Source organism: Lynx canadensis, chromosome A2, assembly GCF_007474595.2.
Source record: "Lynx canadensis isolate LIC74 chromosome A2, mLynCan4.pri.v2, whole genome shotgun sequence".
Taxonomy (NCBI): domain Eukaryota; kingdom Metazoa; phylum Chordata; class Mammalia; order Carnivora; family Felidae; genus Lynx; species Lynx canadensis.
In genome coordinates, this window is record NC_044304.2 from 90,574,191 (window position 1) to 90,598,430 (window position 24,240).

At 45.7% G+C, this 24,240-nt stretch overlaps 2 protein-coding genes across 9 annotated transcripts in view; one reads left to right on the top strand and one right to left on the bottom strand.

Moving 5' to 3' along the window:
• DMTF1 (cyclin D binding myb like transcription factor 1) overlaps positions 1 to 1,444 on the top strand; it is a 45,442-nt gene extending 43,998 nt beyond the window's left edge. For all 5 annotated transcript variants that reach the window (XM_030307871.1, XM_030307870.1, XM_030307872.1 and 2 more), the window contains one exon: positions 81 to 1,444. In XM_030307871.1, coding sequence (XP_030163731.1) covers positions 81 to 190 — 110 coding nt within the window. In that variant the 3' untranslated portion in view covers positions 191 to 1,444. The remainder of the gene's footprint in view (positions 1 to 80) is intronic.
• Positions 1,268 to 23,799, bottom strand: TMEM243 (transmembrane protein 243). Of its 4 annotated transcripts, none has more exons than XM_030307880.1 (5): positions 23,597 to 23,799; positions 22,580 to 22,879; positions 4,616 to 4,666; positions 3,550 to 3,654; positions 1,268 to 1,876 (listed from the first exon to the last, which is right to left on the bottom strand). In XM_030307880.1, exons 2-5 carry the CDS (start codon positions 22,655 to 22,657, stop codon positions 1,754 to 1,756), a joined length of 357 nt encoding a protein of 118 aa, XP_030163740.1. In that variant the 5' UTR covers positions 22,658 to 22,879; positions 23,597 to 23,799; the 3' UTR covers positions 1,268 to 1,753. The 4 variants fall into 4 exon arrangements, with proteins under 4 accessions (XP_030163740.1, XP_030163741.1, XP_030163739.1 ...); XM_030307881.1 differs by lacking the exon at positions 23,597 to 23,799 and adding an exon at positions 23,247 to 23,382; XM_030307879.1 differs by lacking the exon at positions 23,597 to 23,799 and adding an exon at positions 23,115 to 23,382.
• Positions 23,800 to 24,240: the final 441 nt, after the last annotated feature.

Below are 24,240 nucleotides of genomic sequence, written 5' to 3' on the forward strand. Positions count from 1 at the left end.
CTTTGCACTTTGGTAGAGTACTTACTCTAACTTCTTGACCTGGTTTAGAGTACATACACTTAAAACTTAACTTCTTACAGATCCAATACTCCAACATCATCGAGAAGAATCAAATATCATTGGATCATCTTTGGGCAGTCCTGTTTCAGAAGACTCAAAGGATGTTGAAGATTTGGTCAACTGTCATTAGGTAATTCTTAAAAGACAGGTACCTCAGGCAAAGAAGCCACACTGTTAATTACATCTCCAAAGAAATAGGAGCAACTCCCAAGAGGCTGAATTTGCCATTCCTATGGCTTTTAAATAGCTACAGTGCTGAAGCCACATACAGTGTTGCTGCTATGACTTTTTACCTCCTTTAAATGGATCATCTGAGGTCTAGTCTTATGACAGTGTGTAGGTGACTCGAGTATGGAGGACTTAACTGCATAGATCCCTGTGATTAGTGTTAATTGACAGCAGGGAATTTCATTCAGCTACTGAAAAAAAGTTTACAATCACCAAAGCTTAACTACTCTGTTTTAAAAGCAGTGATATTCATCTCTGAAGATCAGACATGGCTCTATCCATTCTCAAGCAGGCCTTTTCATATTTCAGAGAAGTCCTGTCAACATGGTGTGTGGAGCTTATCAGCGACCCTCAAAAATGTTAAGTATCCTTAGTCTGAAAGTTAACCAGCATACACACACACACACAGAGACCTAAGAGACGATTGTGTGGCGGTTGCTTTTGGTTTACCCATTGCTGGCAGTGGGAGCTGATTTAGGCTGGGTACACAGAAAAGCATTAAAAGAATTAAAATTCACTACAGGTTTTTTACTACTTTTAAAGGGAATATGGAAGAGAGTAGCAACACAGCTCACCAGAAGCTAAGCAGACTTTTCACCCCTTCGGAACCCCCCGTTGTTGGTTTACAAAGTTAGCACTTTGAAGTAAAATTAAACGAAATGACAAAGGAAGGAAAGTTGCCTACCCCATACCAGGCGTGTTTCTTACGCGTTTTGCTATACAGATGACCCAGGAAATAGTTGAGGAAGGTATTGCAGTCTGCCCTTCACTTTAGTGCATTAGCTGGTGGGGTGCCACTTAACTTCTCCCTCTCAGGCAGTTTAAAAACACAAAATTTGCTTCTGTTAGCAAAGGAAAGAAATCAAGAGTCATTCCTGTATTAGAGAAGGTTAAACCAAAATTAGCCTCTAGGATTTTAATGAACATGACCCCAACAGAAAAGCCACACACACACACAAAAACAAAACAAAAAAAAAACTTGTATAAATTATTTTATTTATTACTGTAATTAGATCTTCACAATCAAAGTTGTCTTTTCACCGTCTGTGTTTTGTTAATGTGAAATTTAATTGTAGTTATAAGCAAAAGTTGGTTGCCTAGGGAACAATAATTGTATATTCAGTTTAACAGAAATAAAAGAATATTTGTCTTAAAATGCAAGATTGTCACATAGCCTTTCGCCATGCACCTACATTATAAAAAATTTTAATTTCAAAAGTGAAAATTGCTTGTGCTGTTTGAGCTTTAAGGTTTGGAATGTTTCAGTGCAACATCAGCTCCTTAAAGAAAAAAGCAAAGCAATCTAGGATACATCTCCCCTGCAAGAGGGAATTTTAGATTTACAATTAACATGAAAATCATGTATCAGACTTGCACAGGAGATTCTTCAGCACACCTGACCCAGCTCTTACAGTCCAAGTGTACAGCTTCGCAGAGACCTGATAAGTGTTTCTCCTCGGCAGCCTCACTTCCCCACGTCATGGAAGTACAGGTTTGCACATATACATAACATGATGAGCGAAAATAAGATGTAGTAAATTAGATTTCTAAATTTCGGTTCTAGGTCTCCTTGTCGATACCAGTAGATCTAAAAAGAAAAGAAGCATTAAATCAAAGTTTAATTAACAGTCACTGGTCCCTGGCATTAAAAAATTTTAATTCAACTAATCTTTTTTTCCACTGTAACAGATTTCATCCATATAAACTTTTCTCCCTCAATGAGGCCCTCTTTACTTTTAGTCTACATTCCTAAAACTAATGCAGCCAGAATGTAATTTTGTTTCCCTTTTTTCTAGTAGTACCGAGTGTCCACACCCAAGATTATGCTTATTCCTGCTTTCTCACCTTTGGTAATGTTCAAACCGATAGTCATCCAGTTATTGACCAGCTATCCAAGAATTTGTACCTTGTAGATCTGTTTTAATTCTATGTGAGTAAAAAGTACAGCTCTCTTTAGGTACTGGGAAGGAGGGTAACTTTTAAATTCACGGAGCAGAGTCAGATTGCCAATACAAAATAAGAGCTTTTATACCAAACTAGACCCTGTGTGTCATTCCGGGGCATTAGGCCGGGAGGGTGGGGAGCATCTCTGGTAGCTTTGTTCCAAAGGCTCTGGAAGGGCGTGGGCCAAGTCTCTCTCAGATCATAGGAATCGAGCAAACAAAGTCAATTAGATAAACACATCACTATGAAGATATAAGCCCCATGTGAATCAAAACTATTGTTTTTAAGGGTGTCATTTATAGTATTGGTTCTACCTCTTCTCAAAAGAAATGAAACAACAAGCCAACTAATGAATGACTAAGCCCCTGTCCAATATCCAAGTGAGGACCTATCACCATCTTTGTTCCTTTATGTAAAAGACAAGCATCTTTATGGTAAAATTGTACATTCTTGTGATAAGGATACAACTGTAGCTTAAGATTTCCCAGGAGATTCTTGGGTTAATTACTTTCATTTGGGTAGATATGCACAGAGATTAAAATAGACTAATTTTGTAATTATCAGAAATAAATCCAGAGTACTATGTATCTCTTCCCTTAAGAGCAGTACTGGCATTTGCCAAAGCCTGTTGGACCCTGTATGTTGTAGCCCTTGAAGGAAGATGAATTAAGTAAGTTAAACTAAAACCTTAAGTTTTGGCCACCCAAGTCTTAACTCTTTTTTTTTTCCCCCCTTCCTCCTGTTGGGACTTTTTGTTTTTCACTTTCAAAGGAAAAGAGTTTTCCTTTAGATAGGAACTTAACTTTGAGATTTAAGGGAAAAGGAAACTGATTCCAAAGATAAATAAAATATCTAAAATTAGTAAATACTGAGAATTCTTAACATTCTTGGTGGGGCCAGGACTAGGGGGTAACTAGGGGGTAAACTTCTATATTCTCAATTTACAGACTCATTTTTGAAACCAGTTTGTAAATTATTTGCAGGACTACCAGTAGATGGTGCTCCAAACAGATGACTGCCTTCACAAGGTTATATTGCATTGGGTTCTATGGAGTTAAGTATCCCAACTGGCCCAGCTTTTCTGGACACTATTTCCACTTCCCTTTCTCCATTTAGTGGTAGCCATTTTCTGAAGCTAAGTGATTTTTTGGGGGGTGGGGGTGTGGGAGGGGTGAACAATAAATCCCTCCTAGTACACAAGATTTCTTATGCTGGCTACCGTTTACCAACTATACTTTCTTATAGATCTAAGGCTGGGAATCTGTCCTAGGTAGGCACTGCAGCAGTCTGCCCTCAAGGGTTGTCAGTAGTACTCACAAGTATGCAGGCAGTAATACTACTCAAAGAGATGCAGACAGCAAAAAATATATTCAGCGGTTTTGGAGGTAGTTGAGGGAAAACAAAAGCACTGATCAGCGTTACCTGTATGAAGAGAAACTGTGTCAGGCCTTAGGAGTAATTCCAATAGTAGGCTAGACTGGAGTTTAAGCAATGTCCTATTATATAGTATCTACCACCAGGTATGTTAATAGTAACGTATTTGTAAATCTGTTCCAGTGTCTTACTTCTCTTAGCACTTCCTCTTCCTCTTTCATCAGAGGAGACAAAACATCACAGCTCAGAAAACTAGCGAAGCTCCAAAAAACCCTCTTAACAAAAAGATGAGAAAGCATTTAAACCTCATTCCAGGATTAAGGATTACATTGGAAAAAGTTCAACCTTTGTTATGTTATTTTGAATACTTCAACAAAAATGAAAACCAAAACAGTTTTTGCTGAACATTCTGGAGAATACTCAGGTTTCTAATACACTGGAGTTCTATTTCTACCATAGATAAAACATGATACCCATTCTTTTTATTAAGAAGTCAATGAAACAAACTTCACTAAAATTCGTAGACTTAATAAAAATGTGGCATCTTTAGACCACAGAAAATATAGCTTGTCTTTATTTTACAGTGATAACACCAAGCTATACTACACAGGATGCCGAACTGTTACATGACCAAATAATCTTTTTAAACCAAAGGATAATGAATGTGCTTTAGTAATAAATTAAGGTAATAGAAGGGGGCAGTTGTGGGTTATGTACAACGTTCCTAGACAAGGCAAACTCAGAAAATCGAGTTATTTGCTGTGTGCTATTTCATATACTCAACTGAAGGTTGAAATCAATTTAGCTCTTCCTGTTACCAACTGCAGTTTTATTCAAGCAGTAATGAAACTGAAAGCATTAATTTAACTATGACTTCAGTACTTCACATGGTCATGTACTGGCCCCTTTTAAGTTTTTTGTTTTTTGGGTTTGAGTGTTAACCACAATACTCAAGTTTTCAATAACTTTGGTTCAGAGCCTGCAGAAGACACAAAATAAAGGTACTTACTAGAATCAATAAGGATGTTAAGCTGCCAACAACTAAATTGATGATTCGATCCTGAAATAGAAAATAATTGTTTAGCCCTGTGATGGATCCACTTTCAGAAAGGTACAATGCTAGCCACTGGGGTGACTTAGAATTAAGACACCAAGGTCCTCCTGCCTCTCTCTGAGCTTGACACATACATACAACTGCCAGAAAGGCAAAGTGTACTGAGCCACCAGAGTGGAAAAGGTACTTTAGGAAGACAGGGACAACTAGTTGGAAAAAGTTTCTTGGGGCGCCTGGGAGGCTCAGTTGGGCATCCAACTTCCGCTCAGGTCATGATCTCACAGTTCATGAGGTCGAGACCTATATGAGGCTCTGTACTGACAGCGTGGAGCCAGGAGCCTGCTCTGGATTCTGTGTGTCCCTCTCTCTCTGCTCCTCCCTGGCTCATATTCTGTCTCCCTCTGAAAGATAAGTAAATATTTAAAATAAAAAAAAAAGAAAAGAAAGAAATAGTTCCTTGAAAGGACAGGCCATTTTTACACTACAGTCTTCTGAAAGCTGGGAAGGACTGAATGGGCAAGGGATGCTTATCAATACTCCAACGCACGCTGGGAACAGTCTGAACAGAAGCCAAGGGACGGGAGCCACTAGGATGGCCAGCCCAGAGCCGTGGTGAAGAGATCAGAACCAGACTGCAGGTGATGTTGAGTGCCGTGAGTTTGGACCTACTTGTGATACTGCTTACATGTCCTTCTCTAATGTCATTTACAAGGAGATGCTCCTGCTAGCAGAGGTCACACCATGCCAGGGCTGGAGGCAATCTCAGACCATCTAGTCCAGTGCTTTTCCAACTTACTTAGTAGCAAAAACCTTCAATACGTAACACAAGTAGAATCATGGCTGAATTTGCAGCCTGGGGTCCTACCCATTGAGCCTTCTCTTCATTCCTATGCCCACCCAAACAATTCCACAGGATGGTTTGAAATTTTTCTAGGGCACCTGGGTGGCTCAGTTGGTTGAGCATCTGACTTCGGCTCAGGTCATGATCTCATGAGCCCCATCAGGCTCTGTGCTAACAGCTCAGAGCCTGGAGCCTGCTTCGGATTCTGTGTGTGTGTCTCTGTCTCTGTCTCTGTCTCTGCCCCTCCCCCACTTGTGCTGTCTCTCTCAAAAATAAAAAACCAACATTAAAAAAAAATTTTTTTTAATTTCTCATATAATTCAATCCTCATTTTATAAGTTAATATGAATTTAGGTCCACTGAGTGTGGTTAAATTATTTGCATAAAGTCATACAGCAAGTAAAAAGCAACTTTTAACATGTTTCCCAAATCAAGATCACTGGCTAAATAAAGTTTCAGCTGTAGGGACTAAAAAGTTCAAATATTATTATATATACACTAGTGTATATATAATAATATTAGTAATATATAATACATGTATAATATATGGATTTACAGAACAAAGTCCTAAGAGTTTAAGACCTGATTTAAGAAACACTATTTTCAGGCAGCGAGTATACCAAGTAGTCTTATTTCTGAGAAGTCAAAACTGAGCAATCAGTGGTGTTAATGAGTGTTCTGGTAACATCTAAGCAAGGACCAGTGGAATATGGACCACGAGCAGCCAGAAAACAAAAGCTCACAGATGGAAGGGCACAGGAACAAGCACAGAGAAGCAACTGAATTCAGAGCCATTTTCAAGTTGTCTGCATTTAAAGATAAGAATCCAAAGTTAAGAGGCAGGCAAGGCTGGGAGGGAAAAGTGAAGGAAAGCCAAGCATTAAACTGGGTGTGTTTGATCTAATCAAGGACAGACCACTCTGCAGACCAAGGCCACTGCAATTCACACACTGTGGAGGACAAAGGTAACAACTGACCACACCCTCACTTCTCATCTCATAGCTAGAGAAGCCTGCCCAGCAACAACCATCTGTGAGCGAAGAGACCCAGGGGAAAATTACGATCACTAATCACTTCTTTCCACATGCAAGACAAATGTGTGTGTGTGTGTGTCTTAACCTAAGATGTAGAGACCGTCTATTAATGGGAGCCCCATTGTCTTTACCTTGGGAAAAAGGTTCAACTTAACTCCTGTCTGTACTGAGAATATCTGCTCTGAGTTCCAAGGATTTGCAAAAGTTTACAAAGGTCTGCTCTGTGAGGTTTTACCTCACAACAACAGCTGTTTTACCAATAGAAGACAGGGAAGAGGTTCCGCTGAGCCAAGAAGCATCACTTATGTCCAAACAGCAAGATGCCAATTAGGATCCAGAGCAGGAGGAAAAATAATAGTAATAGTGAAGGGATGGTAACTATGCCAAGACCTTGTACCTATCTTCTACAAATCCTGGGGTGAAGTGGCATTAGGACTCTTACAGGTGACAAAATTGGCTCTGGGAAACAATTTGTCCAAGGTCTCAGATCAGTAAGTGAAGGAGACAGGATTCAACGCCAAGAGAGTGAATTCTGTTGACACTTCTCACTGGAAGAACACCTACAGTTGCTACAGCTGGTCTAGACAATCAGAACAAGACACTTAGCACAGAGATTACTTTTCAAGGCTTTAGTAGCTCTCCCAGGTCCCAGTCTCCAAAGAGAAAACACTGTAAGGAAATAATTATAAATAGTCAGCATTTCAAAGGGCAGTTTTCAAACTAATATGCACCAAATCAGAAAAAAGTACATGAAAAGAAATAATTTCTCAAACTCTCTTCCCCAGTTTTATTATTATCCTATTTCCATCTATCAAAACTTCTCCCCTCCCAGATCTTTCTTCAGACCTTGTACTGCTGCTTATTTTCACTCCCCCAGAAAGCCCGACAGGATCAGAATCAGCCTTGATCCTACCTGCAGAGAGGATAGGATACAGAATTGGGACATCCTTGCCAAAGACTCAGCAACAAGTTCAGAGTCTTAGCTTATATGCATATTATGTATATATAAATATATATATGTACACATTAGCACAGAAAATAGAGTATAGCTTTGTGAGGAATTCTGCATGTATAACCTTGTAAGCGATTTATTCATTTAAACACCTCAATTATATCTCATTAAAATGAAAAAAATTCCTATATTCCAGATGCAAACACAGCAAATAAAATGGTCTTTACCTTCCACAAGTTGATACCATCCAGAGCTCAAGAGGGCACTAAGGCAAAAGGGAGAGAACCTAAGAGAAAGTCAAATCTGAAAGAGGACTAGCAGATGAACAAAAAGCAAAGAAAAGGTGGCCCATGAAGAAGGAACTTAACCAAGACCCCAGAGAGAACAGAAGCATGGCAAATGGACATGGCCAGTAGTTGAGCCAGCTTTGTCAGAGCTGAGAAAAGGGGCTGGAGTCACCCTGGGCCCAAAGCAGTTAAGTCTTCATCTAACTTTGAAATGGAGAAGGAGAACACGAAGAAAATACATCCCAACGGTTTGTACCTGGGATGGCAGAAGGTAACCCCGTAAAGTAAGGAACATACAATCTCCATTTACTAATGAGTAACTAGGTTCAATGGGATTCATCTGTCAAGGTCATAAGGCAGGTAATGGCCGAGTCTATCCAATGCTCTTAGCAAAATGGAGGCCAAAGGTCTAAGAATCCTTAAACTAATCTGTGTGGACCCTGAAATTTTAAGAGTTAAAGAGACGAAGGTTCTCATCTCCATTCTGCCACTGGCTAACTCTGAGTCTACCACATCAGAGGATTGGGCTACATGGTATCTGGTCCCTTCCTGCTTTAACAGTTTCTGGTTCTGAATCATCAGCTTCAGACTGCACTTGGGCCAGAGTAGAAGGCCTACTCCCCAGCAATCAAAAAGCAGAGGAGCCCCCAATCTTGCCTGGTCAGTCATTAGCCAGCATCCTGATACAAGACAGAGAACCCCAAACTCATGTCAAATGCTCAGGTGTTTAATGATGGCTCTGGGAGGAAACTGGCAGTAACTCCCCAAATAACCAAAAACTGGCATTTGCCCTCAGCAACCTGGAAACATCCTGGTTCTAGACTGTTTGGAATGCTAACATTTCCAGAGCCACTTATTTTTTGTCTACTTCCAAAATGGATTTCAGGACTTGGGCTACTGTAGTAAAATTCTAACCCATTTAAGTAACAATAAAAAGATCAAGGCAGATTTTCTAAAGGGGTTTGGCAAGTGGAAAGATAGATGATGAACCTATATAAATTGAAGCGAAGAAAACGTTTCTGATTTAAGCTCAAATGTTAGCCCTAAGCACTCCTGACAACCAAGTGGGAAGTGCAATAGGGTTTAAAAGCGCTTGCTAATTATTAAGCACACTGGATCATTAGAAGAGACAAACTTCTGGATCTAAGAGTTCGTGGCATGGGTCTCTGCAAATACACGGATGCAGAAAACACAGCTACTTAACACATAACCGTCTCACGTTGACCCACAAGATAAACAAAGGGCGTAATGTTCTCAAAAGAGTGAGCTGTAGGGTGGGAGGTGGGATGGCTGACGTGCCACACTCCCTATCTGACCGCTCACCCTTCAGAGCTCAACTTGAACAGCAAGTCCACTGTCCTTCCTTTCTGGCCACCATCCTTGGGCATACCCCACCTCCCCCCTCACTGTCCTTCAGGAAGAGATGTGCTGGTCTTGGGGCTCCAAGATCACATTGCCCAGATTTATGCTTCCTGCATCGCAATAAGCTCTCTGAGCCATATCCTCCATCAGGACTGGCAGTTAGCTTAGGGCGAGGCACGCGGCCTGTCTTCCGTGCAGCCCGGCACACCTCCTGCGCTCTGAGGAGAGAATCGTCAAGAGAAGCGGCAGAGGGCATTTTCCTTAGAGGGTCTCTCACCACCAGAGGCCACTTTCATCACTCATCGGGGGCCCGGCTCCTCAGAAATCTCAGCTCCCAGGCAGCAGAGCACGTGGCCTCACCGTTCCGGGATGGGCACGCCGCAGCACGGGGACGGGGACACCACTGCACCCAAGCGACGGCCTGGTTCTGCAGCCCACAACGTCAGGTTTTTGCCAGCCACAAAGGCCCGACAGCCCACTGGTGCCTCCCAGGCTAGGTCCCATTAGTTCCATGGAATTATCTAGGTTTCCCTATGTGAGGACAAGCCCAGTTATGCATTTTCCGCCAGGGCAAGACCAAGCCCCGGTTTCAGAGGCACGGCAGCAGCCCCTGCTGCGGAGTCCGTCCTTCGGCAGTGCTGGTGGTCACTCCCAGGGAGTAGGAGGAAGGAAAACAGGAGGGTCTCTGCAGAAAAGAAAACCCCTGGAGGGACAAAGCCATGGAAACGTGCCCTTCCACTCCCTGGAAGGAGACAAGAGGGGCCAAGGGCTGGGGTAAGACTGAGAATTCCATTTTTGGTGTCACCTCTAACTTTGTGACTCCTTAATACCCTGCTCCTCAAACACCAGAGATCCCAGCACACCCACTCCCTCCCACTAAATGTTCTCCCATCAGTCCTCATACCCACACTTGCAAGTCCTGTGAGCCATCCCTGTGAGCCCCCAAAACCTGTTCCATGTGAGCAAATGGCTTCGTGGACCTGCAGACTTCTCCCACACCCTGGATTTCCCCTGCTGCCTCAGTCTCTGAACGCGGTCCCCGAGAGAGACTGTGTCACCCTCATACTCATCCCCAGTGCACTGGGCTGGGCTGTAGGGTGCAGGGTGTTCCCCGCTTCACGGGCCAGGTGGAGTTAGCAACTTCAGTTAATATCCTCTGCTACGGGCTGAGTGTCTGTGTCCTCCAATTTCTCAGGCTGATACCCTTATGCCCAATGTGACCATATTAAGAGGTGGGGTCTTTGGGACATAATTAGACCACGAGGGTAGAGCCCTCTGGAATGGGATTAGTACCCTGATGGGGCGCTCCAGAGATCTCCCTCGCCCTTTTGGCCATGTGAGGTTGTAGCTTGTGTTTGCACCTCATCTCGGACTTCCAGCCTCGAAAACAAAGAGAAAAAAAACGTTTGATGTTTGTAAAATCCCCAAGTCTGTGGTATTTTGCTGTGGCAGCCCGACGGACTAAAGCATCCTCTTTAAAATATATGTCCCTGGCAATAACCGGTCGACTTCTTCCCCTCGTCTCAGTTACTTCACTTATTTCAGCACCTGCTTCGGCCACATCTATATTCCTGCAACACTCTGCCCTACGTACACCCACTGACTAGACCGTTCCCCATCAGTTACACCAAAGCTCTAACTTGAGGGCCCCCCTGTCAATTTCGGACCATGGAGTCAGCAGCTTCTAATGCATGGAAAACTCCCTAGTGGATCTGTTCATCTGCTCTTCATGCTTTGAAAACCCAGTCCTGAGTCCCTCCAAACCCTTGACCGCTTCTATGCTCTGGCACGAAGCCTCGCTGTGAAGCCTTTCGACTGTCCTAACCCTACCTACCAGTTTCCCGTGCGTCTCCCAGGGGCCAAGTATTCCTTGTTCACTGTCACACTGTGGGCCACTCACTACACACGGCCACATGGCTGCAATCCAGCCCAATGCTTCTCTCCAAGCTGCGCACCCTGGCACCAGCCTGCATCACCCCACTGACAGGAAAACCTTTCTGTAATTCAGACAAAACCAAGCTATGTGGCTTGGGAAGCTGCCACTGTCCAGAGTGGAAATAACCTTCTGACTGTATAAAGGTGCCAGAGAACTGGATAGTAGAACTGGTCATTTCCCTCTGCTGACCACAGTACCCAGCACATACTGGATGCCCAAATATTAGCTGAAATACACACTACCTGAGTTTACTGCAAATTCGTGTTTTCAGCTGAGCCTTCACTGTATTGCCACTGCCTTGTGAGTGAACTGTCGCTGTCTCTCTCCAGAAAGCGGTTTGCAGATCCGTCTCAACTCAGCTTCCTGATCCCACTCTTGAAGCCTATACATCAGCAGACATCCTTTTAAAAATAAGATGCTGGGGCGCCTGGGTGGCTCAGTCGGTTAAGCGTCCAACTTCGGCTCAGGTCATGATCTCACAGTCCAGGAGTTCGAGCCCCACATCGGGCTCTGTGCTGACAGCTCAGAGCCTGGAGCCTGTTTCCGATTCTGTGTCTCCCTCTCTCTGCCCCTTCCCTGCTCATGCTCTGTCTCTCTCTGTCTCAAAAATAAATAAACATTAAAAAAATTTTTTAAGGGGCGCCTGGGTGGCGCAGTCGGTTAAGCGTCCGACTTCAGCCAGGTCACGATCTCGCGGTCCGTGAGTTCGAGCCCCGTGTCGGGCTCTGGGCTGATGGCTCAGAGCCTGGAGTCTGTTTCCGATTCTGTGTCTCCCTCTCTCTCTGCCCCTCCCCCGTTCATGCTCTGTCTCTCTCTGTCCCAAAAATAAATAAACATTGAAAAAAAAAAAATTTTTAAATAAAAAAAAAAAATTTAAAAAAAAAAATTTTTTTTAAATAAATAAATAAATAAGATGCCAACAACAGGAAGATAACTCCTCCTGTTTCCACCCCTTTCAGCCTGAAGAGGATCAAAAGGTGACCAGCTTCTCTGATCCTGCACCTGTTTCCTGGCTCAAGTAATTATCACCATTTCCAGCTTTATGTTCAATCTCTCCTTCATGGAGTCCATCTCCAGCCCAAAAATCTCAATTCCCTCCAACATTGGAAGAGCCTTCCATCCATACTGCATCCCACTTTGATGTTGGTCATTCATTCTCCATTCATTTTACAGGCAAAGTGTTAGGAAATTAGGAAGAAAATCAAACAGGGTCAATGGAGAGTGACCAGGGTGGAGATGGGGGGCTATTTTTAAAAAAAGGTCAAAGAATCCTGAGGATGTGACACTGAGCAGGGGCCTTTATAAGGGAAAGGAATGACACAGGCAAGGATCTGGCAGAAGGGTATTGCAAACAAGCCACTGCAGCATGTGCAAAGGCCCTGAAGCAGGAGTAAGCTTGGGTACTAGATGAATAAAAAGGGGGGGGGGGTGCAGAATGACTGAAGCTTATAATAAGGAAGAGAGAGAGAAGAAAAATGATTTGTTTAATGCCTTTCTATCTTCCGTGCGGTACATACATGCTCTGTGAAAAAAGATAACTACCCAACATATATTACACCTCCACAGACGTAGTATGCGCTCAGTTAATAACTGAATACAAGCATACATACATTCACACTCAACAACCTATAGCCTCCAGAAGAAAATCATTCTTCCTAGTACAGCATTCAAGGCTCTCCGCCCAGCCCAGCTTTTCCTCTGTCACAGTGGTGCTCAGAGTTCCTTTACCATTTCCTGTACTTTCCTGCTCCTACCCCTTTGACACAGCTGGACCTCCTGCTTGGGATTCCCAGTCACCTCCTCCCATGAAAAATCCTACATTTGCTTCAAGGCCTAAGACTCAAAAGCCCTCCGATCTGGTGCCCCAACTATAATTTTCCCTAGCCCCTACAACAGGCTTCCAGCACTTTGCTCATTCTTTCAATAAAGGCCTCCACCCCATTTTAAATTCAAAACTTATCCTCCATAACCCACAAGAGCTTCACATCATTAAAGACAGTGATTATCTTCTTTTATGAGGGAAAGAGCAAACAATCCATTCAGCATGTATGAAATGTCCAAAGGACACCACTTCCTACCATTGTTAACCAGACTGAGTGATTCAGACCCTTGAGCCACATCCTACAATTCTGTTTCAAAAGTCTTTGCATTTCTCGAACGTAAGGGTTCCAATACCATAAATAAGTGGCCAATTCTCGGAAATGATTTTCCTTTTATTTCTTCCAAATCACAGTGCAAAACTTCTTGTCAGGAAAGTTCTGGGAATGGCCCAGTCAGAGGTCTTAAGAGGCAGCCCTATAGGAATAAACATACCGAGAGGACGTAAAACATGGAAGGTTGGGGCCCAGATGAAGCAGGAAATCTCACACCTTCCAGTGGGTTCATTTGGTTCCCCCAGAGCTACATACTCTTAAGTAGGAACACCCCTCACACTGTCATCTGGAGCAAACCTAGGGACAGCATCCAAAGGGTGGAAAGCCAGGGGACACCTTATCTCACTGGCAAAATCTAGGTGATAGTGTACTTGATCATAGGTGCTACTGCTCAGACTTCCCGAAGACACATGGGACTTTGAACAATGCCAGGAGCAGAGGCAGCGTAAGACAGTATTTATGAGAACGCAGACACGCCCATGCTTTTATCACCCTCACACCCCCAACTCTCACAAATGCACCACGACCACCACCACTGCGTGTACATCTGAACACCAACGGCCCCCCCCCATCTCCATTTGGACAAAGTACCATGCATAGACATCTTTAAGTGTTTCCCTTATTTCACAGGTCGGTATTTTGAAGTACTTTGCATTTGTGAATACTTTTGTATATCCATCCCGCCAGATTCTTTCTGATAGACATGTGCACTTGAAATGTATTAATTTTATTAAAGCACCACTTAGGGACATTCGGCAGCAGTAAAAATAGAGAACGAACCTACTCCACAAGTTTAAGGGGCAAAATAATCCCTAGAGTTGGTACCCACAGGAAATGCCTTATTTTATGTGCCATGACCTTCAGCACAGGAGGCAGAGTACAACACTATGAGGTGAGGTGCCTGATGGACCAGGCAGATTTCTTCTCCTGCCATATGCCAGCCTATGTCCTTAGCGGAGTCACTCAACTTTTAAGCCTAAATTGCCATATTTGTACAGTGGTCAAACATGCACAGTTGCTCTAAGGATTTAGAGATAATATATGTCAAGCCCCTATAACAGAGTGACATTTACCAGAGCCAGTCAACAGCTGCTAATATGGCATTGGTATTATTTCTACATCTAATGAGGTGTCTTACCAATGACATGTTGGGTCCTCAGAGATGAGCGGGAATGGAGACGGTCCAGATCCTGGCCCCAATTTCTAAGTCAGTCCCAATTTCAAATGCATTCCATCATTCCCACAGGGACACTCAAATTTGTCAACCCACTTGATCCTAAAGCAACTCAAAAAATATTAGAGGGGCGCCTGCGTGGCTCAGTTGGTTAAGTCTCTGACTCTTGATTTCAGCTCAAGCCGTGATCTCACGGTTCATAAGATGGAGCCCCCTGCACTGGGTTCTGCAGTGACGGTGCAGAGCCTGCTTGAGATTCTCTCTCCCCATTTGCCCCTCTCTCTCATGCACACACTCTCTCAAAATAAACTTTAAAACGCTGCGTGTGTGTGTGTGTGTGTGTATGATCATATATATACATGGCCCACAGACTGACCGTACGAAAAAAAGGACTCATTTCAGTAGACCCAGCCCACCACCAACTCACACCTATCGAGAGGACAACTCAGCAGACCAGACAGCCCTCTTAGAGGCCAACCTCGGTTTACAGTTTTTACGCAATATTGTATGAAGTTTCCTACCTGCCCCTTTGCTGAAGCTCAGCAAGGAGAGGATCACATGAGGACTCTAACTGCATGAGAGCCTGAAGCACCATTTCCTGTTGTGGTATCCAGTGTTCCAGGTTTCTGAACATCAGCCCCCTCTTCTACTGTCACCCAGTATGTCCCAAGAATGTAGGTTACCCTTCTGATGTTGCTCCATTTTCACTTAAGGCTCAGCATACGTAACTCCAAGAATCGGGTAAGGCATTACACCCAGTGCCAGAGAGGCTGGAGAAATGAGGCAGCTGGCTTTTCTCAAGGAGGTTACACTCGGGTCAGGAAGGCACAATCTCAACAAATCCCAGACAACACAAGGAGTTAAGTTCCAGGGGGCACCTCTGGCCACCAGGCTCCTTTAAGGGCAGCATGGGTGCAGGCTGGGTTTTAAGAAAGGCTCTAAGGTGGAGACGGAATAGGAACAGGATTCAGATATTTGGAGAAGAGAGGGTGCTGAACCTCAGGAACAGGTTTCTTTACTCACTTAAACCTTTAAGAGGCTCTCCCTCGTAGTAACTTCAGGGGCTGCATACAGACACATTCCTTCGCCACCTTGCAACACAATTATTAACTCTGTCCTTTCATTCTTTTTCCTGAAGCTAATTACAGAGACCAGGAGTGGGATGCCAGTTGAAATGTCTGTCTTGCAGAACCGGTAACAGACACCAGGTTAACATGTAACATACCAGGACCCTCTGGCTGGCACCAAGACTCTGAGGACAGCACATGATAACCTCAAGAAGTTTCGAGGCCCCCTTGAGAAGTTTCAAGGCCCATCCACATCCTGCCATGACTGCCACATATTCTGCTAATCATGTTCCTAGGATCAATAGGGCAACTCAGATTTGGCGATGCTCCCCTGTCTTCTTATTGGGCTGCCCTCCTCTTACTACAACTTTCTCTGCTTCACACCCAGTGACTCAGAGACAGGCTTACTGCACATCACCAATCCGATTTCAGGGTTCGGCAACAATGCTACGGAAAGGTAAACAGCATTTGCCCATAGCGGGAGACAGCTAAAAGCAAAGAGGTGGGTGGAGAGGCGCCAGCCTGCCCTGAGTGTCCACACAGCTTGGGTAAGACCCAGACATTTCAGCCCTCTCTATGCACCAGCATCCTCTGAGAGCCTTCCCAAGTTACCTCTGCCAGAGTCCAACCCCCAGAGATCCCCAGTCCTCTGGTCTGAGGATGAGAAAGAGCAAATTTATTATGGTAGGGAAGAAACAAACGATGGCCTGAATCATCCTGAACTGTCTCCAGCACAAGAAACCGCAACTCAAAGTGGTTTGTCAGGCTATCTGAGAGGCAAGGGGACGGTTGATCTGGTCCCTTGGGCTACGACCTCTCCCATGAGGGAGACAGGAGTTGTGCTCTGAGGTTTGCCCAGAAGCCGTGTCAAGAGGAAAGACACTAGAAGCCTGCACCCCTCAGAGGAAAGACTTCAGGGTTCTAGGCAGGGGGAAGGGCGGCAGCCAGACATAACCATCTTAATCGCAGCTTTGTCCTTAATTAAGCAGCAACCTTTAAACCCACCCTCCCACAAAAAAAGGACACGAAGGAGCACTCTCATTTTACACTATCATTTGCAGAAGCCACATGCCCCAAGTCTGAATTGCTATAACTGGAGTACCGGACATAAAAAGACCTTCCCCCCGCCCCCAACAATTTTATATGTTTTGTTTACAGGAAAAGAACAGAGAATGCTTTTTGTACACGGAACTCTTGCCTTTGGAACCAAAGATCTGAGCCTCAGGGCCCAGTAACTTGTCCTCTACACAGAGCGCTCCACCCCCACCCCGATCATCAGAGTTCAATGTATGCACCTTGGCCAAAGTCACTCATTTTCTTCTATAACATCCAACCACCATCACCACCCCCTTAGAAAATGAATCACTTATTTTGGGGATCAGTGACAAATCAACAGAATAGGCTGGTCTAGAAAGCAGTTTATACTATATTCTACCAGTATATTCCCGCTTGCTCCAGCAAGGAGGTGCTGGTTTGCGTTCTCCCCAGAGACAGCCATCCTCTCCCTCCCGGCCTGGGTTCACCCCATCTGTACTGGAACACACGGACTTCAGATGATTGGGAAGGTAGCCAGCAAACCGAACGAAGACCGACTCACAAGCTTGAGGTTAACATAGCGCCCCTCCATTACACAGAAAGACACCCAACTATGTGTTGTCCTAAGGCATACTTTTAAAGGCAGTCCTGGAGGGGTTCCTGTGTGTCTCAGTCTGTTAAGCATCGGACTCTTGACTTCAGCTCAGGTCATGATGTCAGGGTTCATGAGATCAAGCCCTGTAAATCAGTGCTGACAGCATGACAGCCTAGAGCCTGCCTGGGGTTCTCTCTCTACCCCCACCCTGCTCGTGTGTGTGCTCTCCAAATAAATTAACTTAAAAAACAATAAAAAATAACAACAATAACAAAGACTGCCCTGCACAAGAGAGGGGGAATTTCTCCAGGTTTTAGTTCAGGAGGGAGGGAAGGAAGGAAGGAGCAAAGGATGAGGCTTTGTACGGCAGTATTTCCCAAAGGGTGTCCTGTAGAAACTGGTCTCATGAACACTCCCATGGGGGAGGTAAGAACTCCATACATAACACCTCGTGCCAGTCCTAAAAGGCTACGTCACCGACAGTCCAGAAGTACTACTTATCACTCTCTCCAATCAGAGTCCCTGAGAAAATTGCCATATTCAAGGTTCTGAGAAGTCCCACAGAAAAGAAAAATATTTTGTGATCATGATTATGGAACCACCGTAACTAAGAACTCACCTGCTTCAGAACCGTGCTGTCCGATAATGTAGCACTGGCTGTTTGTGGTTACTGAGCACCCGGAATGTGTCCAGCACAAACTGACATGGGCTCAAAGTGAAAAATACACACTGGATTTCGAAGGCTTAGTCCAGAAATGTAAACATATGTCTGCTTTTTATATTGATTGTACATTCAAATGTACTTAAGTTTATTTATTTGAGAGAGACAAAGAGAGTGAGCAGGGGAGGGGCAGAGATCCCAAGCAGGCTCTGCACTGTCAGCAAGGACCCTGACATGGAGATTGAACTCATAAACCATGAGGTCATGAGCTGAGCTGAAACCAAGAGTCGGAAGCTTAACCAACTGTGCCACCCAGACGCCCCTCAAATGTACTTTTTTTTAACCTTTTTTATGTTTATTTAGAGAGAGAGAGAGAGAGAGAGAGAGCATGTGCACGTGAGCAAGTGGGGGAGGGGCAGAGAGAGAGAGAGAGGGAGACACAGAATCGGAAGCAGGCTCCAGGCTCTGAGCTGTCATCACAGAGCCCAACGCAGGGCTTGAACTCACGAACTGTGAGACCATGACCTGAGCCGAAGTCGGATGCTCAACCGACTCAGCCACCAAGGCTCCCCTCAAGTGTATTTTTGATAGGAAATTAAATAAGACGTATTAAAATTAATTTTACCTGTTTATACTTTAGCATGGTTACGACATTTAAAATCACATAGGCAGCTCACACTTTATTTCTACTGGCTAGTGCTCCTTTAGAAAATGCTAAGCTAGAGCATAGGCTTGGAAATCCCAGATATATCCATCCAGGTAACTGTGCCAACAGCTGTTTTTCACTCTAGAGAATATACATAACTATATCCCAGAACTTGGGAATGGATAAAAATAGATGAAAACAACATTCTGACCAGGATTCTAAAGCTACCCCACCTAGCAATATGTAATTCCAAAGGAATGACAGTTTTCCAAAAAGATAAACATCGTTCCTTTCTTTCTTTGTCTATTATCCCTTCAATATTTAGGTAATGACAGAACTGCTTCACTTCGCCTTTCCCTCTATGGCTCTATGTGAGAGGGTATTCCTAAGCATCATGCAGAATTCTGAGTACGGGATCCCTGTACACGATGCACATACTTCATTTACTAAACTCTAAGTTTGAGTAAGTTTGGACTTTGGTAAATGAAGTACGTGCATCCCGTACAGGTGAAAACAAAAGTTCCTTCAGAGACTGCCCAAGAGAGCTGCTCGAGTCCCACTGGGTTACATATCAGTTGTTCTACAGTAGATTCTAGTATCTTTCACTTACTCTGTGACTCACCTGTTTCCTGTGAATGGAAAACTGGTATGTGAATGTCTATAGTGCTTTTCAAAGAATGTAGCACAGGGGCTCCTGGGAGGCTCAGTCAGATCAGCATCTGACTCTTGATACGGGCTCAGGTCATAATCTCATGGTTCGGGAGTTTGAGCCCCACATCGGGCTCTGCACTGACAGCGTGGAGCCTGCTTGGGATTCTCTCTCTCCCTCTCTGCCCCTCCCCTACTTGTATGCGTGTGCTGTCAAAATAAACATTAAAAAAGAATTTTTAATAAAAAACAAAGTACGTAGCACAGTCTGCATAATTTACCATTTACTATCCTATTCAACTCATGAAAGCAAGTTGTTAAAACATTACCAGGCAAGCACTAGTAGTGTGACTGAACAAGCAGCCTGCTGTGTGTTTGGTTTCCTTAATTCCAAAAGTAACAATGCCCACCTCACAAAGGAATTGGGTGACCAAGCAAAGGAAAGTGGAACGCCTAGCAGGGTGCCTGTGGCATTGAGGACACACGACTTCCCTTAAGACGTTGCTCTGCTCTGTGGGCTTTCAGTCACCTTTGCCTTAAAGCTAGAGACTGGACCTAAAGCTCTCTGGTCCTTTCTCGATTTAAAATTGAGAGGCTATATGTGGTCAGTTGCTGTAGAGCAAACATGGTTACTGGAAACTCAGAGGCTCTATCAGATTATGACAGGACGTAGGCTTTCCCCTTTCTGGATTTTCTCCTCAGGAGTTGTAATGTATTAAGTCTCACTGTTAAGTGACTTTTGTGTCCAGTTTCCTAGCATCTGAAAGAGAGCAAGCAGGGAAAACCTACACGTAGGGGCCAATGAAGGTTTTTCTCTGGGTCTGCAGGAACCCAGCCTGCTCTGGCACTGACTGTCCTCCATGGGAATGGCTCCACTGCAACATGTCCTACCCAGTTCCTGTGCCTTGCCCACTTCAGATCCTCCAATAAAATCATTTGCTGTCCTTAAAGACACAAATCTCCGTCTCTTCACACCTGACATCTCAACTTGTAAGACATATGATGCACAGATATACTCTTACCCTCAACCACACCCAGGCACCAGCAGAGCTCAGCTGTCGACCAAGCAAAGTTTGACGTAAGCTTCAGATGGCGAAGCAATTTCCCTGAGTGCGTGTACTGCACCTCAATAGCTAATGCTTTCAATAGCCGCTTTGGGGGCACCTGGGTGGCTCAGTCGGTTAAGCATCCAACTTGAGCTCAGGTTATGCATGATCTCATGGTCCCTGAGTTTGAGCCCTGCATTCGGGCTCTGTGCTGACAGCTCAGAGCCTGAAGCCTGCTTCCGATTCTGTGTCTTCCTCTCTCTGCCCCTCCCCTGCTCGCACGCGCGCTCTCTCTCAAAAATACACATTAAAATAAGTAAAAATAGATGCCACTTTGGCTTCTAACTGTAAGTTAAGACCTTGGATATGGTTTAATTGTTATCCTTAAAAGAAATAACATTTTTGTGCTGACTGGAAAAAAAAAAAGTCACGAGGTTTTCTCCCATCCTCAGACCACTGGTCTGTTTCTCAGTTCTGTGTAACTTCTCTATGTCCAATTATTCTGTCAGCCTCATGGAGGGGGCTAAAGGGAGCAATTCTGTTATCTGGAATTATATCTTATCTAAAAAAACTTTTTTTAATGTTTACCTATTTTTGAGAGAGAGAAAATCTGAAACAGGCTGCAGGCGCTGAGCTGTCAGCACAGAGCCTGATGCAGGGCTCGAACTCTCAACGGGGAGATCGTGACCTGAGCAGAAGTCAGACGCTTAACCAACTGAGCCAGCCAGGTGCCCCAATTATCTTATTCTTAACGTTGTCTCTGAGTAGCCAAATCTTCTGTTATAAATGCCCAAAGCTGCCTAAATAATGCCAGGCCCATATACTCTTGGACTAAATAATTATGAAGCCAACAGATAAACATTTTGAAAGGTTCTTGGATGGTTTCAACTTGATCACGGGCAATAGGAAACTTATAGTCATTAACTATCAAGGCCCAAGCAAGTCAGAAAACATCAATATTTCTCAGTGCCTCTATAAATCAAGTCATCTACCTCAGTATTCAGGGGCTGTGGGGCTTAAAAAGGGGGTCAGAAGTCTACATCACCCAGAACCCCAATCTGTGCACCAAGGCACATGAGGCTGACAGTGAACCTCTTAGCTCTTGGAACAGCTGGACAGTCAGGTGCCCTGGGTCCAACAAGCAGCAAGCTGCTGCCTCCACTCTCCAGGACTCAAATCCTCTTCTTGTTAAACCCCAATTTAGGGACATTTATATCTGAAAGCCCAAGGCTATCAGAAAATCTGAATGGAGAAGCCATCCAAGATCTTGCCAAAGCTTCCCAAACAAAAGTGACCAGTTTCTCCTGTGTACCCCAACATACCCCCTCTATGCCCCGCCATAGCACAGATCCAACGCATCACATTAGTTTACATATTTCCCTCACCTGTGTTCCTTGGATCCCCAGGGCCTGTCACATAACGCTCAATAACTGTAGCAGAAACAGGTACGTCTAATAAACTACAACCATGCTTCTCAAACCACAAGCAATGTGGGCAGGGATTATGCAAAGCCCCCAAATAAACAAGGTGCATCTTCCTAGAGATCAAGCTTAAAGCATTTTCTTGTTAAGATACTTTAAGAAAACAAGGACATCCACAAAGAATTTAAAAAATAAAGTAGTTGTCCTGTGGCAGGCTGGCAGCCCAAATTCAGGACTATGCCCCACACTCCCGGGTGTACAAGTTTCCAATCCTTGGTGTTAGAGGTCCCCCGCCAAAGCTGAGAAACCCAAGAAGCTCTGGACTCCACATGTGCCCTCCTTTCTGAGAGGCCTGAAAGTCCTTTTCAGGGGTGAAAGGTTACCAAGATCACTTTCTAGCTGGGGAAAAAAAAAAAAAACACCAAAAACAAAAAAACCACAGGCTAATCTTGCCAAAACAACTCAAAGTTACGGCTGAAGACAGGAAAAGAGCTCTGTCTTCAATTACTGGCCCTGAGCATCACATGATAAAGCTTGTAAGAAGGCATTATCCTTGTCAGAAGGCTAAAACAAGATACTATAGCTTGTTTAGGTCCAGAGACTCTTTGATCCCTTCCAGGAATGGAATGCCATCAAAGAAAATCTCATTCCAAACCTCTTTTTCTTTGCTTGGCTGCCTCAGTATAAACCCTTAATGGCTCTAGGTAAATACTAATCAGAAGCACCTCTGCAGGGTTCTTTCTTACGAAAGCTTTGGTCTCACACCTGAAGCCTCTCAGAGATTAGCACTCGATCCCCACGGAGAGAGGCTTCCGCACTCCCCTGAAGGGCCCCTATCAGCCCAGAACTTCCTGAACTTTTCTCCACCCCGCCCCCCCCCCAACCCTGCTTTCAGAGCTCCGGGCCAACCCTACCCCCAAAAAGGAGCCAAGTGGCAGGACAAACATCTCAAGAGGGAAGCAGGATAGAAGAAACAGCTCTTTCTACCCACAAGTGCTTCTCGGGGCCGCAGACACACAGACACACAAACCCATTACCCTGGAATCCGGGTCTGCACTCACCTTGGCCGACGTCTCTCCGAACAGAGGTCTGTTGTCCAGGCCACTAGTGCCGTACGTCCTGGTAGTAAAGTCCTCCATTTTAGGGTTTCTTCGCTCTCCCCGGGCCACTCAAAACTGAGCCAGCATTACCTCCCGAAGTGGCAGGTCCACGACTCCCCACGTCGCCTATTCACCGAGCGCCCATGGCCGAAAGCCCTGGAGGGTTGGGGACGTCCCGCGGCGGCAGCGGGTGGGCGCTCAGACCCGGGGGACGAGGCCGCTCCGCTCTAGGCCCGCTCCCCTCCTCATAGCGAGCGGCCGCTGCAGGAAGTGAAAGGAAACAAACAGCGCGTGGCCGAGTCTCCTCGGGACGCCCCGCCCGGGCAGCTCCCACTTCCCCAAATCTCGGCGCTCAACCCCGCCGGACGCTGCGGCTTGCAAAGCAAATCGGCGGCCCCACGCTCCCGGGGCTACCCACGATCCCCACCCCTCACCACCCCATTACTTTACGCGATAGTTTCCCAACCTTTCTAAGTATTCTGGTGAGCACCAATACCTCCACGCTCGAGGAGGCGGTGGTCCTGAGAATTCATTACAAGCCCTTCTCCAAACCCCCGGCACCTCTCCACCCCTCCAATTCTCGAGCGGCGGAAGAAGTGAAGTTGCCCGAGCCGAGCGCCCCTCGGACCTCTCCCTCAGCGGTGCAGCTTCAGGTCGCGGCCGCAGCCGCGCCGGGCAACTCGGTTCCCCTCTCAAGTGTTGCAACTACCAGCGCAGCGTCGCGCTTTCAGCAGCTCCCGTTCCTCTCTTCAGTAGGAGAGTCGGCCCGGACCGCGCCAGCGGAAGAGAAAATCCCGCCTCGGCCCTGCACAGATTGGCCACCCTCCCGGGAAACGCCCCGCGCCCGCCCCGCGCCCGCCCCGCGCCCGCCCCGCGCCAGCCCCGCGCCCGCCCCGCGCCCGCCCCGCGCCCGCCCCGCGCCCGCCCCGCGCCCGCCCCGCGCCCGCCCCGCGCCCGCCCCGCGCCCGCAGGCCAAACCTCTGCGTCCCCTGCCGCCCTCGCGCTGGGGAGTCCTGGTCCCCCCGGGGTCTGCTGGTCTCAGGTTCACACCCCCGCCGGGTTTCGGGGCCGAGGCTCTGCAGCGCCGGCGAGTCGCGCGTTGGAGAAAGAAGCCCTCCGGGCTGGCGAAGAGCGAGCTCGCGGGCCGAGCACTGCGCTGCAGATACCTCTTCTCAGCTTCCCCGGCCGGGACCCGCGGCCTCTGTCGCAAACCGACTCGGCCCGCCCAGGCTACGTCACGGCCGAGGCCGCCAATCCCGCGGGCGGTGGCGCCGCATTGGCTGCAGAGCTTTATTTCTAGAGGTGCCAGTTTATTCCCGGAGGTGCGGCCAGTCTCCCTGGTTGCGTGTTTCTTAGCCCGTTAGTAATTAGCGTCTGCGCGATCCACGTGGGCAAAAAACATTTCTGAAGGTAGCTTTGCATTTGGCTGAAAAGATCTTAAAAACAACCAGCCTAGTCTTTGCACGACTAGGACGCAACGGGGGTCACTGATAAATTTGGTTTAGGGTTGTTTGTGTATTTCTCTTTTTTGTTCTGTGATAGGGATCCTGTGGCGTTTAAAGAACAGTTGGGACGTGATGCTTGTAAGGAAGATACTTCCTTGACTTGCCCACTCATCCTGC